Consider the following 20,024-nt stretch of genomic DNA (forward strand, 5'->3'; position numbering starts at 1 on the left):
CATTTAAAAACTTTTTCATACATTTTATAAATGGGTGCATTTACAAAATTTGCCATTTAAATCTAGCCTTCGCAAATATACCGATACTTTTTGGCTCCGGGCACACTGCTGTCTGCCCATCACTTTGAATGGCAATGGCCTGAACAATCACATTTTGCCGCTTTATTGTTTATATTTTGCCTCCTTTTTATAGTTGTTGAAACCATGAATTTACTGCCCAAGACTCGCGAGGAATTCGCACAGACCGATTACTGGAATGAGTTCTTCAAGAAGCGCGGTGAGAAGGCCTTTGAGTGGTATGTAAATGGGACCTACCATGGTCGGGACTTCTTGGGAAAGGGAAGCGCTCGTGCAACATGTGTTTTTTGCACAACTAAACGTTCTAACTCCAAAGGTACGGCGAATACCTGGATTTGTGCGATCAGATCCACAAATATATCAAGCCGTCGGATAGGATTCTAATGCTGGGATGCGGTAATTCCAAATTGAGTATGGATATGTACGACACCGGGTTTCGGTAAGGAGTTTAACTATCCCTTCCAATTTTTATTATTTAATAATATATCTTAGCACTATGATTAACTTCGCCTTGGTATTCTACATTTTTCCTCAGGGATATTACAAACATAGATATATCTCCCATCGCTGTCAAGAAAATGCTGGAACTGAATGCCAAAACCCGTCCAGATATGAAGTTTCTGCAAATGGACGCGACAGCAATGACGTTCCCGGATGAAAGCTTTTCGGTGTCCTTGGACAAGGGAACGCTGGATGCTCTATTTGCAGATGATGAACCTGAAACGAGACTGGTGGTGGAAAACTATTTTAAGGAAATACTTAGAACTATGAGGTGGGCAATGTGCACAGTCTTAAATCGAAGGTATCCAATCTCTTCGTTTATATATCAGGAATGGTGGTCGCTATGTGGGTATCTCCCTGCTGCAAGAGCACATCCTCAATTTTCTACTGGAGTTCCTTCCCAAGCACAATTGCATGCTAAGGATTGTTAACTGCCTGGGGGTTGAACAGGCCAATAAAGAGAAGAATGCTGATGATGCCTTGACACTGCCTGTTTTCGTAGTTGTCGCTACTAAATTTAAGAGCCTTCCAATGCCTGTGAGTAGACGCCTACGGCAATAACTTTTTGCATTTATATTACAATTTAGATTACTTGTAGATTCTCGAGTTTGGTTTCGGCAACGACAAGATGCAAAGATTCACCTCAGTTTCCGAGCTGAATAACGCAGTTTCCTCTGTCCAAAAGGCCGCTTTGGTTTGCAACGGTCTAGCCAGATCTAACATAGCTGGGCACAATGAGGTGATCATGGATCTACACCGGCCATCAGAGCAAACCCCTCGTTATACTATTCACATACTAGATAAGCCGCCGGCTCGCGGCCTCGGAAAATACGCGGCGTTCATTGTTCCTCAGGGAAGAGAGGTAGAGTGGCTTTTTTCTACGCCTGTTGGGCGAAAAAAGCTCCAAGACTCCGCCAACTTCCAGCGACTGGCTGTGGTTACCCTTCATCGGGATCAGGTTTACAGTACCTTGGACGAAGTCAAACTAGAGTTGGCCGACAGCATAAGGAACCTATCTCCAACCGGACTCAGTGAGCAGATACCGTATTTATCTCTTGGATCCGATGTGGGCAAAAGGGAAACACTCATTTGTGGGTTCTCGAAGATATCAGGAGATTTCCGCATAGAGGAAGTTGAGGCCAATGGCAAAACCCTGCGACGACTTATTTTTCTCAGCAATCAGTTTGTTGTGCAGTCGGAAGCCTTAGTTAAAACAGGTAAATATATATACCCAACTATAATGTAGTATTGTTATTACTGCACATATTTTGTTGCAGTCAAAATAAAAGGCAAAAAGGAGCGCAGGAAGATCGACTTCGGTTACCTAGCCTGCCAGCATCATTTGTACATGTCCGTGGGTGTCCAACTGGCCACAACAGTGCAAAATCCCAAAAGGGATGTGAAAAAGGATGTTCTCGTTATCGGCTTGGGAGGCGGTGGCCTGTGCAGCTTTCTTCATGCCGCTTTGCCGTATGTTTTATACAGTTTATCAATTATAATTATACTCAAATGTTTATGTCCCTTCAGGCAAGCTAGAATTACGGCCGTGGAAATTGATCCAATAATGTTGGAGGTGGCTGAGCAGTACTTTGAGCTCAAGCAGGACACACGCTTTCATGTGGTAATCGACGATGGTTTGGATTTCGTGGAGCGATGCCGTAATGAAGGTAATAACCTATTCAACTCTTAAAAAAGAAATACTTGAATTATTGTAATGCATATTCGTTTAGATATTCACTTTGATGCCGTGTTGTTTGATGTAGACAGCAAGGATCTCAGTCTAGGAATGAGTTGTCCGCCCCAAAGTTTTCTAGCTACGAAGATTCTGCAGCACATAAAGGAGATTATTGGTCCGAAAGGTCTCTTTATGTTAAATCTCGTGTGTCGTGATGAGAGCCTTCGTACTGAAGCCCTCGACAATCTGCACAAAGTCTTCCCTGCTGTGTGCAGCTATAAACTAGAGGAAGACATCAACGAAATTATATATTGTGCCAACGATGAAAAGTACAAAACTGTCGAGCAGTGGAAGAAGAACATGGGAACCGCTGGTCGAGGGTTAAATAGTGCCGTCAAGGAGACAAAGCTGGCTAGTGAAGATGCCCTTGAGGTGGCAGAGTTCCTCAGCGAATTGAAAATATAATCTTTTACGTAGAACCATTAGCAAAGACAATTTACGTTTTTAAATAAATGTTAATTGTTTTTAATTATAAATAACGAATAAACTATTAACTAATTGTATTTAGAAATTGCTAGGAATAACAAACTAAATGTGTGGCAAGAACTTGCAAGTGTTTCGTTCACCAGTTAAAGTAGATTATTGTGGGATTGGGTGAATGTAGCAAGAATGACGAGGCATGGAATATGCATACATAATTAGCCTAGGCTGGTTTAAATTACGCAAGCAAGCATACTACAAAAAATATATGTACTTTACTTAAGTCATTTGCATTTCTCTGCAACAAAAAAGGAACTTTCACTTGTTCTTTAGTTCACAGACCTCTCCAAAATCCGCAAAAAATATCTAATTGTTTGTACAAACAATTTATTCTGCCCAGTGGAGCGCGTGCGGGCAGCCACCATTTGAACAGTGGACCAAGTACTCCTCAAAGCTCACACCGTCAGTGCGCCACGTTGCCGAGGAAGATGACCGGTCCGGTTCTCAACTATTTGCCAGCGCTTAATGCAAATATCGTCATAGGCAACCCAAACTTATAAATGCTTTTTAACAAGTAACAATTATTATAACTAAGGCTGATTTTATTGCATATTACATACAGAACACAGAAATCGAACCAGCATTCGCCGACATACTGAATAAAATATATTGAAGAACTCAACTAACCAATCAAGCGATTGATGCATTTACATTGTTTAAAAAAAAACTCTATGAGGTATTGAAAAAATTGTATGGTAATATAATGAAATCGTTCGAATTGGCAGCCCGCTCCTTTAGCACTAGCACCTAAGTGTTGAAAAGTTAGAAAATCTAAGCCTTCAAGCTTGTTAGTTTTTAATTTAAACCGTCTATGAAAACTATGAAAACTATGCCACGACCTAATTTATTCACCTCATACTTATCCTCTTTTGGAGCCATCAATATCAGTACTGTCCCAGGAATAAAATGCACTTTTTATTTATTTACAAAAGTAATATTTTTCTATTTTATTTTTTTAGTTTCCGTTTTTAATCGTAAAAGAACATGTGTAAATGTTTGTTTTTGCTTCCCAACATTTCGTTCAATCTCGGAGAACAACAAAACGGCAAACAGAAGGCTGGCGCACCAAAACATCTGGCTAATCAAATGGAAAACCACACGGCTGACCAAATCGATGTTACTCTTGCCCAAAATCCGACCAGGCTTAAAGCAATTGCAATGCAATTCAAAGATTCGAGATGGTAAACGTGGTATGTTATGGTTTGCCGCTAGCAGCTGGTTGCTTTCTTGTTAATTGATATCAAGTTTGGATTTTCTGCTGCATCTCGTAGTGATTGATTGGCCGCTTGTTTCGCGGGGAAACTGATCAATGGAACTGCGTAGCGAGGCGGCATCTGAACACCTAACGACTTTGCTCGCTATTTTGTTTAAATGGTGAAATATATATATGTAATAATAATATGCCATATTGTATATAGTAATAATAGTGTATATATAATTTGCGGTATATAATAGTTATAAACAAATTTTTACTTCGTATCTTTAGCATTAATTACAAACTACAATTCGCGTATTTTATTCATTTATAATTGTAATAGTAAATTTTGTTAGGTTTTTATCGTTTGTTTGTCTGCGGCTTAAATACTTTTTTCATTAAATTTATTATATATTTTTTTGCTAGGCGTGTGTGCTATGGATTTGTTGCTGCTGATCCTAATTAATGTAAACTCTGCAAAAATGGCTGTGAGCTGTCTGTTACTATATAATTGTGGAAGTGGCAACCGCTGTGCCCGATTCAAAAATTTCTATGGCCTCAACTGAACGTCTAACTTACGGACTTATGGAATTGCTCTAATTAGTTGTCGTACAATAATTTCATTGCTGGAATCTCTGGCATTTTCATCGATTTTGCTTCTTTTCGCGATTTCTTTTTGTTTGCTCTAATATTGTTCGTCCTCCTTCTTATTTGTGTGGGCGTGGCTAGGCTTGGCATGGCATCACTTGGTAATGCGGCCAGGCGCATGTAGTAAATATAAATTTCGATCTCCGCTTAGCTCCTCAAACATTTTGTGGCGACTTATGACTAATTATATACTCGTAAATTGTTAGCGCTGCTTTTGCAGTAATCAAATATATCGGATCGCATACATACATATGATTTGTATATATTATGTATTTCTGGGTGTATATCAATTTATTTAACAAACTACTAATTACGTTTCACTACCAAAAACTACGCATAATATATAGTGTATATTTTTTAAATATGTTTTGTTTGCGCATTTCTAGCACTGTTGCTCCGCGTTTAAAATTCCATTTAAAAAATGAACTCGTCTAAAAAATTAATGTACAATAATAATTATAATATAATAATAATAACTGCTTCTCATTCTCAAATTTATGTCGTTTTAAAAAGTTCTTCCCTTTCACTATGCTTTGTGGTCTTCGCTTTTTGTTGTTTTCTCATTTGATTCGCTTATTTCTCAATTTGTGTTTAAGCATTTAAAATATCACCAATATTTTTGCTCTTTATTCTGACAGCTTTTCGATCTGTTTTCCCATTTTTTTTTTGTTTCGTTTTGTTTTGTTTTATTTTCTTTTTTGTTTGTTTCTTTTAGTTTGTCGATTTTGTTTTTATAAAAATTAAATTAAATTAAATACAATATAAAATGTACAACTATTTTGTGTTTTGTTTTTCGATTTCGATTTTGTTTTTGTTGTTGGTTCTTTTTGTGTTTGCTTCCATCATTTCATCGGGTTTTTGCTTAAGTAATCAAACGAAATGGGGCGTGCTATCCGCTGGGCGTGGCACTACAAATTTGCATTAAGTACAAGTGCTTAAGTTGCACACAACGAGTCTGTATCTGTTTATCGGTGTGTGAGAATTTGAAATCTGTTCGATTGCTTTTAAAGTACTTGCAAATACTTTTTCGAATTTCCCTAATTCCTTGCTTCGACCGCTGCATATGGAATGTCTTGCGAACTCTCGCCGCTGCCACGCCCAGTGGGCGCTCGCCTTGGACCTTGGGAACAGCTCTAATAATACATACAGATACAATAAAAATACAATACATTACAATACAATACAATACAGTGGAGCCCACGAAATTAGAGTACATAGACGAACGAACTTAGCTTAGGAATAAATTCACACACAAATAACAAACAAAATAACTTCGTTGGCAGGAACAAGGGGGGCGGGGCCGTGTGGGGCGGTAGGGCGTTGGGGCGTTAGGTCGGTTGGGTTCGGCTGTCCAGGCCAATAACAACAAGAGGCAACAAAATAAAAATCTAAACAAAACTGAGGCAACATCGTGGTGGTTATGGTGTTGGTGGTGGTGGTGGTTGTGTTTGGTGCTGGCTGGAGGTGGTGTTTGAGTGGTACCCGACAATCATCTACGGCATACTGAAATCCGTCAGATTGAAGTTGTCGTTGTCGAGGGAGTTGATCAGATCCTGCGTGGAGAAGTTGCTGTCCACAGGCAGGTTGTCCAAGAATTCGAGACCGAAATCATTCGAGTTGGCCACCACCGAGTTGATCGTCTGGCTAATGGAGCTGGCACTGGCAATGGTCGACGCGGAGTTGCCCGATGCTCCGCCACCACCGCCACCGTTGTTGTTGTTGGCGGATCCCGGCCCGCCGCCGCCACCACCGCCCCCTGGACCCATCTGCATCATCTGCTGCTGCTGGTGCGTGGACGTGGTGGTGCTCTGCACGAACTGCTGCTGCTGCTGCAGTGTGATCTGCTGTTGGGACTGGGTCATGTGCATGCTGGTCATCTGCATCTGGCTGGCCATCATGTTGCCACCGCCTCCGGATTGCTGCTGCTGGAGCAGTTGCTGCATCTGCATGTTGTTCGCGGCACCAGGACCCATGTGCTGCTGCTGCTGCTGTTGCTGTTGCTGCTGCTGGCGCATCAGTTGCTGTTGCATCTGCGCTGGGGTCAGCTGCATTTGCGGCACATTAGGGCCGGACATCATTCCGCCAGCATTCGGTCCACTGCCCGCTGCACCATTAGGTGCACCATTGGGCATGAAGTTGCCTGGAAAGAAGGATGACAGTTTGCGTAAAGTAACTAATGGTATTTAGCAATTTTTTGAACTCACCTCCATTGAATCCACCGGGTCCCTGCCGCATGGGTCCACCTGGTCCTGGTCCTCCGAAGCCCATTTGCGTCTGCTGCTGGGTCATCATCATGTGCCGCCACTCCTGCTGTGAGCCCATGGGCATGCCATCCGGCGTAACCTGGACATTAGGCGGCCTCTGCTGCTGCTGCGGCCCGCCCATTGGACCGCCTGCTCCGCCACCGTAGGGCACACCCATGCCGTTCCTTGGGCCACCGCCTGCTCCTCCATGCTGCTGCATGTACATCGCATGCTGTGGTCGCATCATTGGACCGGATGGCGGGATGGGCTGTTGGGTCATGCGCCGCATGGCCGCCGCCTGGGCAGCGCTGTTCGGGAAGCGGCCACCGTTGGCACCGCCGACCCCACCCACGCCCACGCCCACGCCCACACCGACGCCGACGCCCACACCTCCGACGCCGACGCCGACGCCACCGCCGCCCACCGTTTGCTGCATCATCTGGGCCTGCATCAGCTGTGCCTTGGTGGCATTGTACTCGGGCGGTGGTGGTCGGGCGCCAGACATGTGCTGCTGCTGTTGCTGCATCGCCTGGGCGCGCATCATCTGCTGCTGCTGCAGGAACTTGGCTTGATTCGGATTTGGTCCTTGACCAGGTCCCGGTACCTGACCCGGTCCGCCGGCACCGCTGCTCATCATCATCTGCTGGGCGGTCGGACCGGCTGCGTTGGGGTTCATCTGCATCGGGTTCATGGGTCCACCCATCTGCATGCCCGGCATGCCGCCCATGGGTCCGCCCATCTGATTCATTGCACCGTTGTTGGGACCACCGGAACCGGGTCCACCGACCACGCCTCCATTGCCCACACCAACGCCCACGCCCACGCCTACGCCTACGCCGACTCCGACCTGCGGCTGCTGCATGAGCGGCACATTCGGACCGCTGGCATTGGCCGCCGCCTGCGCCTGCGCCGCTGCTGCCGCCGCTGCAGCCGCTGCCTGCGCTTGCGTCTGACGCTGGCGCATGTTGGGCTGCACCTGCTGCTGCTGGGCGGCCGCCTGTTGCTGCTGCTGGTTGAAGTTCATGCTTTGGCTCTGGGAGAGCGAGAAGCCATCGGAGGGAACTGGAATGGAATTCAGATGGAATCATGAATGTTCAATGTAAAGCACTTTCAGTTGCTGGCTTACCATTTGCATTGCTCATGTTTTGATTTGGTTGCTGCTGCTGCTGTCCGGGATTAGGACCGCCATTGCCCACACCCACACCCACGCCCACGCCAACGCCAACGCCCACTCCACCGCCCGCGTTGCCGCCATGCGGCTGTTGCTGCTGCTGCTGCTGGGGATTTGGTCCGCTGGCGCCGCCGGGCTGCTGCTGCTGCTGTTGCTGTTGCTGTTGGGCCTGCTGCTGACTGAAGAAGACACCTTGCTGGGCGGCCACCGAGACGTTGCTCTTCATGTCGCCACTCAGATGCAGATGCTGACCAGCCGACACCTGTAAGGGGATAATGTACAAATATGTTGAGGTATTGAATATTCACAGCAGATAGTAATGGTTGATGTGAGAATCTTTTCGTGGAAATTAAGAACTCTAAATGGGAAACTTGTTACACATTTTATCAAACCTTATAATAGCTAAGCAGGCCCTAAATCTATATAAAAACTACAATTAAAATTATAAAAACACTGTGAGATTAAAATACATGTATTTCATTATGATAGAAAGTAACATGTAATTTTCTTCTAAGGACAACATAGAGAATCCTTCTTAAAAGCCACTACAGCACATTGCACAGATTTTAAGGAGTACAAGAAAGCGACTAGCAGCATTTTCCAAAGATCTTTGATCTTATGTGTGCTGTATGTTTGAGACATGCACACCCACAAGCGACAGGACACTCGAACGGTTGTCACCGGCTTCAGGCACTTTGGTAATTTGCCTGGGCTGCCGGCGCGAAGGATTTTGGGGGCTAATACACGACACATAGATTGGCATCCATGGTCCCAGAAAGGCAGAAGGGACAGAAGAGGCAGGCCAAACTTCCTACCTTCTCCATTTGCAGCTGTCTCATTTGCTGTCAGCTGGATGTGTCGCACTCAAACACACACAGAAACACTTCTGCAGAGCGGGTGGATTGGCAGTGGGTGGCAGGCTTTCAAGCTTATTATCGCCTGGATGGCTTTTGAATCCGCATTGACTGCCAAACACACACACGCACACACACACGCACACACGAGGAGAAAGGGGGAGAGAAGCAGAAGCATAAATCTTTCGGCACTTTTTCATAGTCTACTTTGCTGCGTCTGTCTTTCTGTCTGTCTGTCTGTCCTTCTGTGTGAGTTCCACTGCATGTGTATGTGTGTGCATGGGTATGTGTTCGTGTGAGGGGGATTTCCCCTGCTGAACAGCAAATTTGCCATTCATTTGTTATTGTAATGGGCCCGAAAAGAGCGCCGGGCCAACATGCAAAATGAGCGAAAGGACAACGCCAGCGATCGACCCTGCAACTTCAATGCCACATCCCACAGTCAACTCCCACTCTGCCCACCCACAAGAGCCCTCCTCGCCGTGGCCCTCGGATGTTTGTCCTCGGAACTTGCCACCTTGCCATCACGCCAAGCTCGAATATGCGGGTAGCAAATAAATCTTGTCACCGGACACACCGCACACCCTGTGCTCGAAGTTTCACATAGTTTCCATAGTTTCCGACAATGATTTTCCTCGCTTTTGAGCCACTGCGGCCGCCGAGTGCGGGAAAATTCAAGGCTTAGTTTTCTTCAAAGCAGTAGAGCAGCCAGTGGAACAGGAGTAACATCAAGCGCACTAAGCAACTTTGAGTTCGCGCTTGCCTTTTGGTACCCAGTAATTCGCAAATTGAGGGTTTGTAGGATATGTGGTGAGGCAGGTAAGGTGGTACTGCAGAAAATAAATAAATAATACTATTTGGTTCCACTTAAATGGGTGAACTTTTTAAAGGTAAATCAATATTATTATATAGATATATATATTATATATTTCATTACCGCTTTTAGGTTAGAAACTGCGGATTTTCAGGATTTTCCCTGCTTATTTGATTATAAAATGCAATGCGATATGCTGAAATTAGAGGATACCTTAACGTCGAACCCTGCGACTGGAGCCTTTGCCACTGTGCCTCTTTTCAGTTTGTGCTGTTGCTGTAATTGCTTGTTGGTTTAATTTATTGTGTGTTTTCTGCAGCTCCACGCATTTTCATTTGGAGCTCGCGTGCGAGCAGGAGGGCGCGAAGGGTGGGCGCCGTGAGTGCGAGTGGAAGGGAGTGAGTGTGTGAGTGCGAGTGAGTGGCGTAAAGTACGCTGATTAAAAGTCATGGACTCTCGTCGGGGCTAATTGAAGTTTAGTGCCTTGGCTTTGGCATTGGTCGCTGTGTGGGCAACCTTCTACCCAACTACCCAGCTACCTAACCACCCCACTCCACCCTACCACCACCCACTCGTTCGAATGTTGGCCATAAATCATGCGCCTGCCTCTCTGAATCCAAAGGCAAGGTATAAAATGTGGGCTCAGAGTGGAAAACAAACTGGGTTTTTAGGCTTGATATGTGTGGTTGTATACAGAAAGAGAAAGGGTCCTTTAGCTACATTTACTTCCCCTTTTTAATCACTAAGCTGTTGCCAGTGGTAAATGGTATATGGTATAACATTTATTAAAATTAAGATATATCTGCTGCTGTGTCACTCATTTTTCTCTCTGCAGCCACCAACTTGTTGGCGTTGCTAAGCCAAAGGATCACAGCTTCATCCCACACTGTCAGTCATAAATACCTACACCAAATAAGGTCGGTGGGCCTTGGTTAAACATCGATTGGCTGCGGATCGAAGCGCAGGAACAAGTTCATAAAACAAATCATTACAGCAGCTTTCACAAAATGACAGCGGAAAGAGAGCCCATCCACCCACATACACACTTGTTCACCCAATGGCGGATACAGCCCCACTAATACATAAAATATCAATAAAAAAAGTTTAAAGGTAACTGCCGAGGACGAGGGCGTACGAATTTTCGGGCTGCTTGGAGGACCAACAAGGAGAAGGACCAACGGAGAGCAAGAGGAGCTTGCGGGTAAGCCGGAGACGCCGCACGAGCGCGTAAATCCTGCAGCTATTACCCCAGCGCCGCCGTATTGATTGCGCTGGAGACAAACACAGATACACTCAAGCGCAAAGAGGAGATACACACACACCAACACACTAACACACACACACACACACACACACATACATAGCGCAAGGACTCTAAGCAGGAAATGCGCATTTGACAAGCCAAAAAGATTGCCGCACGCCCCACGCGCTGTCAAGGGAATGGTGTTCGTGGGGCAAGGGGTGCTGCTACAAGGGGGACACAGTGCGGCGGCAGGGGGATGCCTTGCATATAGACTTGACAATGATATATGTGACCATCCCGGCAGTGTCCTGCCTGCCTCCCTGCCTGCCTGATTGTGTGTGTGTGATACATGTAGGACTGGAGTATCAGCAAAGAAAAAAATGAAGAAAAAAAGAACAAATATACCAAACGAAGAACATAAAACTCCAAAGGAACTGCGGTCCCCTTTTTTCCGAGGGGTTTCCACACATGTCTTCAACTCCACTCGACTGACCAGGCACAACTGTACCCACCACGAAAGTGACGAATGCGGCGCAGCCAAACTTGTTGCCCACTTGCACTTAAGGTAATTGAAAAACTTCCCAGACCCGAAAAACGAACAGGTGCGAAAAATCCCAGCAAAGGCTTTTATGAGTAATTATCATCAGTTGCATAGCAATTATATTAACCATAAAGATGTAAGATTCCTTAGAATAGTAATACATATCATGTAGTTGTCGTTAAGGAAGCTCTACTGTAGGGTAAGCGGGGCGTGAGTAACTCATAAACCACCCACCCACTTGGCGCAGCTTGGCAGCCGACCAAAAACTGAAGAGTCAATGAAATTAGCAAAGAGGCCACGCCCACCGACGCCCACTTAGCACTGCCCCCGAAATGATTTAGTCTGCGCTTTAGTTTTTCCCTTTTCCTATTTCCCTGCCGCTTTGCCATGTTATTTTCTTCTGTTCTCTTTTTTTTTTTTATTATTTTTGGCAGTGAAGCCAAAAAATCCAAAATGAAGCCAAGGGAATTCCGGGAGTGGGAGGTGGAGGTTGATGGTGGGCGGTGGGTGGTGGGTGGTGTATTGTGGGTGGTGGTCGATGGCCGGATGGCCACCCGTCGGGCGTCTGTCACTGGATATTTGTGTGACATAAACTAGCTGCCTTGCCAGCCCCGCTGTGAGCTCCTCTGCGATCCTATCCAACGACACCAATCCAATCCAATCCAAGCCAGTCCCAACCCATCACATCACATCACCTCCCATCCAACAAGGTGTCCGCGCTGCGTTATTTAACAAAATTATGACAGCAACAGGGATGGATATATGTATAGGAGATATAGAAGATATAGGGAAAAGGCAAAATCTCGTTTGGCAAAGCGTTCGAGCAGAGCGAATTTGATTTTTAATTGCCAGCGACGAGCAGGAAAACGCCGGGTTCACAAAATCCGATTGCAGAGGGTGGAGCAGATAATCGGATTTTAAGGAAAATTCAAGAACTGCTATTTTCATAATGGAAAGTGTAATATTGTTATAGAGTTTCCAGCTATAAGCCCGTAAGTCGCAAGCCCATTGATCTCCTCTGAGAAGCCCTCGTTAATTGAGCAGAGCAACCTGATCCTGTCCCATTTATGCCACTTCGGCTCAACGTAATTATGCTCGCATACGGTGGCAAATGCCCGGGTGCAGATTGCATCCCAGCACACTCTGCATGCCATTCCCATTCCCATTCCGAGATGCAGCAGCAATCCCGCTTTGTCCTGTCCAACGAAGACAGTGGAAATCTCCCGAGCGCGGGGTTATAACTTTCCACACACACATGCACACACACTTGCACTTGCAGTAGTGTGCAGGAAAACTGCATCGCGTCCATCCACACACATATGCACATTCCCGTCATCATCGTCATTGTTGATGCCGACATATCAGCCAACTTTCAGCGCATCAAGCGGTGTGAGTTTCGCCACCCCCAGTTTCCCCAATTTCCCCCATTTCCCCCCGCTTTTCACAATTTTTCCCCGGTTTGTGGCTCCGGCTGCCACCCAAAGGATCCCAGTTTTCCCAATGGAAGGTAGCAAAAAACTTTTGAAACAGTTGCAGTTCGCACACAATGCCAGACAATCGGCTGCAGCGGGAGGAGTATAGAAACGGGGAATAGATACAATAGCCGACCACCACCCCCACTGCCACCCACAACGGGCGCTTTCAATGCGGTTTCCGTGTGCCTGTGTGCCTCGGCTGCTGCAGCATGTCAATGATCATAAATTAAACTCGCAATAATTATAAATTAAATTTTGGCATAAATGGCCCTGAGAGCGCCCCCAAAATGCATATGTGTACGTATGTATGCATCTGTGTGTGTGTGTGTGTGTGTTTCTGTGTGTATGTAGTGGGAAAAGGGTTGACCGAAATGAACTGCACTGTATGCATGTGCCATGTGGGTCAAAGGGGGCAAAAAGGAGCCCCCACACGGAATCGGCGGGGGGATGGCTTAAATTATTGGGGCTCGACTTTGGCTTTCGGTCGCTGCGATGAATGACTTCGATTTGTTTGTTGGCTCCATTTCAGAAGGGTTTTCCGATACAGCTGCATAGTAAATACCGATACGCCAGGCACACCTGTGGCAAATTTATGAAAACATTTTAATGGATCACCTGTCAAAAGTTTACGAGGTCGGCCCAGGTTTTCATCATATATCATAGGAGAAAGAAGCCTATTACAGACTCGAGTTTATTGAACTAATTGCATTAAAAGTATTGAAAATATAATATATATACATTCGATGTTTTCAATGGAATTTGTTCAGATTTTCTCTCAAGCCAATGGCTTCATAAATAATGTGTTGACAAGTATAAAATACTTCGAATTTAGATTTCCGAACAGCACGCTCTTTCAGGAAAATAGTTCAGCATATTCCAATGCTGAGGCATGAATACAATATACTAAACGACTTTCCTCTCTTGATGTTCTGCCAAGTTCCACGAAGTTGTTAGCATCTTCTGGTGCCTGAAGGCCATTGACAATCATCCATGAATAGTGAATAGTAGGAAATGTGAGACAACGACCTAATCTGGCCATGATTTCATTAGTTGTATATGCAAGTATGTTAGCCGTTTTTCCATTTCTCTTCATCAATTACGATGCGGCGGGAGTGCATAAAAATCAAAAGGTAGTGGCAGTTCACCGTTCCCAAGTCGTTCATTCGACTTGATGGATTTTTAAATTCAATTTCATTTGCAATTGCATTTTTAATTTGCTGCCGTGGCAGCCAGTTGCTTTAATGGCAACTTAATGCCGCCGCAAACGCAACTCGTTTGTAGTGCAGTACAGTGTACTGGACCGTGGAGAAACTGCTGCTAATTAGTGTAAATATTTTGCGTGCCCCATCCAATCCGAGCCAATCCTATGTTGGATTTAGTCCGTGATTGCTGTATACTGTATACTGTGTACAATGTGCCAGCTAATGGCGATCATTACACGATCAGCCAGATCTGTTCTGAGTAGATCTGACTCGATCTGCGCTGATCCCAATCATAATGATATGATCTGCGAACTATTTCCTGTACTAACGAGTACAAAGCACTTTGGATCTGATGAGATCAGAGCGTTTATATCGTGCTTATCTGCAGACGATAAGCGTGCTGAAGGCGGAAAATCCGCAGCTGAAGACACAATTCGGATGAATCACATAGCTGGCATCTGATAGATAAACCAGCTGCATGGCAACCGCAGCAACAACAACATTTGGGTGAACAAAGCAACGGCGCACGATCAACATGAAAATAGCATTGAGAAGAATTCTTCTCGTCGCCATTCTTCCACTCTTCCACTGCTCGCCTCTTCGCGACTGACTGCATCTAAGAGCTACAAATTAAATCGCACAAGAAACGCGCGCGCTTCTGAGTCAGCCAGCGATTCGCAATAAAAGGCAGAACGTGACATTGTTTTTTAAGAAAAAACCCAGAAAGACGAAAGATTTGAGAGAAAGCTGAAATTCATTCACCAAATGAGGTACAAGAAGTTGAATTTTGAGACTGACCTTCCAGTTGAGTTGTCTTATCCAATTGAAGTACAATGAATAATTATTATTATGCATTTAGAACCCTTAATGAAAAATCAAGAACAAATTGGGGATATCCCCTCGATTTCGGTAAATCGAAAATCAATTTCTATTTGCAAATTTTCAACATATTTGCTTATGCATGTGCCGGAACTTTGTCAGCAGAAAGTTCAACATTCGTTAATTTTATTTACACACACAGACACATACAGGCACACACAGGCACGCACACGCACACACACACTTTGGTAAATAGAGAACACAACAGAATGCAAACAACAAACAAAAAAGCAAAGCTGCAAATTTGGCAGAATTATCCAGCCATATGAATACGGCCGCCCCTTTGCTTTTCCACTTTTCCCCACAGGATCACCACATCACCTGCATGGAAAATTTCGTCTGCATTTTCACCTAAATACGGCACGAATTTTCCCATTGATTTTCCAGCCCACAGATGAAAAATTGGTAGACGGTTGGTATAGCATACCATAGGTATGCTATTTGATGCTGCTGGCTTTTCCAGCAGATTTATCATCGATATTTGCTCGAAACATTGCTTTGCCCATACGAAATTTAGAAAACCCAACGTGGAATAGAGTTTCCATTTGTAAAAATACGAGCTATTAATTATGAAAGTACGAGTATGTTAAAGTCCCTTCTGAGGCGTTTAAACAACCGAATGGGGAATCAAGCCGACTAAAGCTGATCCCTCGCAATTTCACGAATACTTTTCGTTTTTTTTGCACCGACATTTCACTCACTTTCTGCACTTCGACATCCTCATCCCCATCTTCATCCTCATCCACATCCTTGTTGCCCCATTTTCATCCGCTTTGCACTGCCACTAACCTCAACCATTTACATTTTCAATTACTTTGGCTCGGCGAGTTTTCAAGTGACGAGCATTAGACACGCACCGCAGCCACGCCCCCTCAAACGCCCCCACGCCTCAGCACTCCAAGATCAAATGAAAGTAGACAATATGGAATTACACATACGCCACGTGGGCCGCAGAGGAGCACTACGATTTCCAGTGGGCGTTGTCGCACAAAAGCCTTTTTTGCACAAATTAAAACTGGAGGTTAATAATCTCTTTTTGAAGGGGAATTACTCCCATTCCATTACTCCCCCATAATATTCATGGAATGTTCACCAACACACACACACATACACACAGAGAACAACAATTACTTTATTATTTAGCGTGACACTGGTTACCATTCGCTTCTACACGGTATTGATTTTCCTACTGGGACAGGAAAAAGCGAGACAACTTTTTCCACAGTCTCTATATTTAACATTTTTCCCAACTGACGTCAACGTTGCTTCCATTTAAGGTATTAAGTAGGTATTCTTGCAATGCGGGGAGTGGAATATAATCAAAATCTGCATATTGTTGGTATTTTAAGTGCCGTCCGAGAGGCGAAGCACCTACGATGTTTTCTAACTGACGTCAAACGCTTTGGTGCCTAAAATCCTTGTAGTGATTGGAAACTTGTTTCTCTAAGACAATACCAATAGATAAAGTTAAATGCATTTAGTTATTTCTAAACAACTAGTTAATGTTCTCTGCTATATCCCCAGTTTATCCTGGGAGATGTTTCTGTGTCCGATCAAGTACCTGCTGCAGCCTGGGCGAATCCAGTTTGCAATTCCATAATTCCACTTGAGCCCTTCACCCTTCACACTTCACCCTTTGCCAATACCCTACCCTCGTCGTTTTCACAGTCGGATTTCGTGTTATGGCCGTAAAAGTGTGGCAAATGTAAGTGAACAACAACTTTCCTGACCACTTGACCTCCCAGCGAACACCCCTCAGCACCCCTCCCCCTCCCCCTCACCTCCCGTCCCCTCACATCCTTCATCCCGCTTGTTGGCAAAGTAATTAATTTGATAAAGTGGCCGGGCAAAACGTTTCTGCAGCGGGTGGGTGGCATGGATGCCCAAGGTGTTGTTGCAAGGGGGGGATGAGGTGGATGGGGGTCTTAAAGGGCGTGAGGGCCCAGCAGACATATTTATGGTCGAGAACATATATATTTATATATAACCCTCAGTGTATGTGTGTGTAGTGGCAACAGATTGTGCGTTCTGTTTGGGCAGTTAATGAAATGAGTTCGGTTGTCAACGAAAAGCCAGGGAAATGTCACTGGAAATTATTTTGCCTGCGACCAGAGCAACAAAATTTAATGGAATTTCAAATGCTGAAGCATGTGTGTGTTTGGATTGGAAGTGCAATGTTCCCCTCCCCATATATAACCCCCACTCCAATTCCAAGCTCATCCTGGCCAGAATTTACACTTGACCAAGACTCGTTTGTATGCCTACCAAAGACAGACCGTCTTTGGTTCGTTTGCCTAACGTTTTTCTCTTGGTTTTACATTTTACATGAATTTGCGTCTGAGTGGCGCATGAAATTTAAACAAATTGCGCAAATACTTTGTTTTTGATATGAGTGTCAACCTTGCTGGCCAGACAGACTGTCTCGCTGTGAGTTTCGTTCTCTGGCTCAAATAGAAACTAATTTGAATAGACGACTGCTGCAAATAGTGATAACAAGCAACTTTTAAGCCCTAAAACCACCAGACTAACTGATACCTAAACAAAAGTTTTTGCAGCAGTCCAAAGCCAATCTAAATGTGCCCAAAATAAGCGCAGAGAAAATAAAACCAAAAAAAAAATAAAATAAAACAAGAAAACAAGAAAAGGCGGAAAGCATTTTGTAAATCTTTTTGGCAAGCTTCGGCTCCAGTTGGAATCGCTTTTTATGCCCTGGCAGCCTATAAATATGCGACGTGAGCTGTTTGCGGAAAGCACTCGCACGCATACACACACAAACTGGCGAAGGAGCGCGCCTTGTAAAACGCATAGCATACTTTCCAGCGTCCACCAGGATTTGTTGCAAGATTAGAAAAATTAAACTTAGCCAAGGATAGGAGTGTGGCAGGAGCGGAGGAGGAGCGGGGAGCTGCTGAATAACAAGTGGTGAGTAACGAAAGGCAAATTATAGCAAATAAAATGCAAAACCAGTAGCACCAGCAAAAACTTTGTTTCTCGCGAATAATTTCCATTAAAATAGATTAAAAACTGAAATATTTATATACGTTCAACTAACACATCAACTGGGTGTGTGTGTGCGTGTGTGTTGGTGTGCATGGCAAGTATATGTGTGGGTGCGATCCTGATGCCCCAAGGAGGTGAAAGTATTAAAAGTACTTGCCACTTGCTTACGCATTCCCACTGCCACGTCTTCATCTCAGTGTTATATGAAGCAGATTACATGGCATAATAATCACGATGAAGGGGGAGACACAGACACAGGCACACGCACACGCACACGCACATATACACGGGCAACCGAGGGGCATGGAGGGGTTAAGAACACGGGCAAATATTAAATTTTATGCCAACAGCAAGGCAAAATAGCTGAGGGGAGGTGCTGAAAGAAAACGCCGCAGGGAAATGCCGGCTAAAACGGAAAGGTAGCAATCAAAGTGGCCAGGTGAGCAAGAGCACAGGCAATCAAGGCGTCCAAAAAAAAAAAAGAGATAGAGAGATAGAAAGCCAGCTAAGTCCCAGGAAAATGAAATATACCAGTTAAATGGTAAATATATGTGTGAATAAACTGATTGATATTGCTGCCATAAGCTGCCAAATAATCCCTCAAAGTCTGCGAACCGCAGTGGAAGGTGGATAACTATAATTGCGAAACGGGGCAACTTAAGATACACATTAAAATGGAAAACTCAGCAAGACCGAAAGGTGGGAATAAAATGATTTTCACACATCTTCAAACTCTGGCGAAACGGTTAACCCCACCAAAACGCTTACCGCCAAAGTTCATCAACTTTTCCGCTCACTTTTTGCCCCCCAGAAACGCTCAACACCTGCAAATTGATTGAAACGCAGCCGAAAAAGCAGCGGCAGGAGTAGAAAAACAGAATGAAAATATTACGAAACTTCGCTTTTGCGAAAAACCCTGCGCCCAAAAAACCCATCTTGCCAACCTCACCGAAAAATCCCCTCCACACTGACACGAATGGGAATATAAAAGGTAAATAATGTGACCTTTGAGAGCATCAAATGCGTTAGGTAATGGGTCGGGCCAGAAAAACAAAACTGAACATGAAACTGAAATTCAAACTGAAACTGAAACTGAAGCCGAAATCTCAAGTCGAGCGGCATGCGAAAAGCTGGATACCTAAAAACAACATAAACGGCCAGCAAATTCGTTGAATTATGAAACAGCAGGGAAAATATCATGTTTTCTTTTGTAGCTAAAGTTTTCCGCTCATAAATAGGCCGATTGTCTCTCGCTTCTTCCTTCGCTTCCTTCGTTTTCACTTAGTGCCGAAGTTCCTTTCACTGGGGGAATTAAATTTATAGCGGTTATACGAGTACAGATATAGAATATGTCCAATAACTCCTGGCCCCATAATCCCCGTCAAGGCGAGTTATGTGAAGAGTTGGGAATCGGGAATCTGCGAACTGAACTGAATTTCGGGATTTGCTTTTATTGCCTTGGCGCCTGCGCATTGCGTAGCCGCCTTTTCCCGCTTTTCCGCCTCTTTCATTTCATTATATGTGCTTTGGATGCTGCCTAGATCTCGCCACTTCCTCCTCGTTGCTATAAATTATTTATTCTTTTTTGATACAAGATGACTCGCAGTTCGCAGTTCGAAGTTGGTCGCATGTGCTCGCATTTCTCGCTTACTTCATTAAGTCGCCCGGGCCAAGTCATAAAATCTGATATGACCCGCTCTTCAGTCGCAGCGTTCTAGCTGTCTCTTTCATAGCTCCTCTATCTATCTCTCTCTCTCTCTCTTTCTCTCCCTCTCCCTCCTCTCTTTCTGTGTGTGTGTGTGGCTGCCTGGCGCAAGTATAATTTCCGCACATTTTCACGTTTTGCACATTTCCGCTGCATACTTTTGTGCGCCCTGGCATTTTGATGACGCTTTCGCCTGCGGATCGACCAACCGAAGCCTCCCTCGCACCCCTTCTCCCAGCATTTTCCCACAGTTCCCCACT

The 20,024-nt window shown here is 44.7% G+C and overlaps 2 protein-coding genes across 4 annotated transcripts in view; one reads left to right on the forward strand and one right to left on the reverse strand.

Annotated features, from left to right (window-relative positions):
• The first annotated feature begins 104 nt into the window (after window positions 1-104).
• On the forward strand, window positions 105-2,848 carry LOC120446264 (eEF1A lysine and N-terminal methyltransferase homolog). The gene is made up of 8 exons (XM_039627140.2): window positions 105-296; window positions 395-517; window positions 614-850; window positions 909-1,116; window positions 1,178-1,796; window positions 1,857-2,049; window positions 2,107-2,246; window positions 2,310-2,848. The coding sequence occupies exons 1-8, from the start codon at window positions 205-207 to the stop codon at window positions 2,717-2,719; spliced, it is 2,022 nt and encodes a 673-aa protein (XP_039483074.1). The 5' UTR covers window positions 105-204; the 3' UTR covers window positions 2,720-2,848.
• A 900-nt stretch (window positions 2,849-3,748) lies between these two features.
• Window positions 3,749-20,024, reverse strand: part of LOC120444428 (neurogenic protein mastermind) — a 69,361-nt gene continuing 53,085 nt past the window's right edge. For all 3 annotated transcript variants that reach the window (XM_039624068.2, XM_039624067.2, XM_039624069.2), the window contains 3 exons: window positions 8,007-8,313; window positions 6,842-7,942; window positions 3,749-6,777 (listed from right to left, as the gene is read on the reverse strand). In XM_039624068.2, coding sequence (XP_039480002.1) covers window positions 6,131-6,777; window positions 6,842-7,942; window positions 8,007-8,313 — 2,055 coding nt within the window. In that variant the 3' untranslated portion in view covers window positions 3,749-6,130. The remainder of the gene's footprint in view (window positions 6,778-6,841; window positions 7,943-8,006; window positions 8,314-20,024) is intronic.

Source organism: Drosophila santomea, chromosome 2R, assembly GCF_016746245.2.
Source record: "Drosophila santomea strain STO CAGO 1482 chromosome 2R, Prin_Dsan_1.1, whole genome shotgun sequence".
NCBI lineage: Eukaryota > Metazoa > Arthropoda > Insecta > Diptera > Drosophilidae > Drosophila > Drosophila santomea.

Excerpts from the sequence above, each read along its gene's own strand:
- LOC120446264 (XM_039627140.2), top strand. The coding sequence starts at position 205 with ATGAATTTACTGCCCAAGACTCGCGAGGAATTCGCACAGACCGATTAC. Across the intron at positions 518-613 it reads ATGTACGACACCGGGTTTCG|GGATATTACAAACATAGATA; the intron begins GTAAGGAGTTTA and ends ATTTTTCCTCAG. Across the intron at positions 1,117-1,177 it reads TTAAGAGCCTTCCAATGCCT|ATTCTCGAGTTTGGTTTCGG; the intron begins GTGAGTAGACGC and ends GATTACTTGTAG.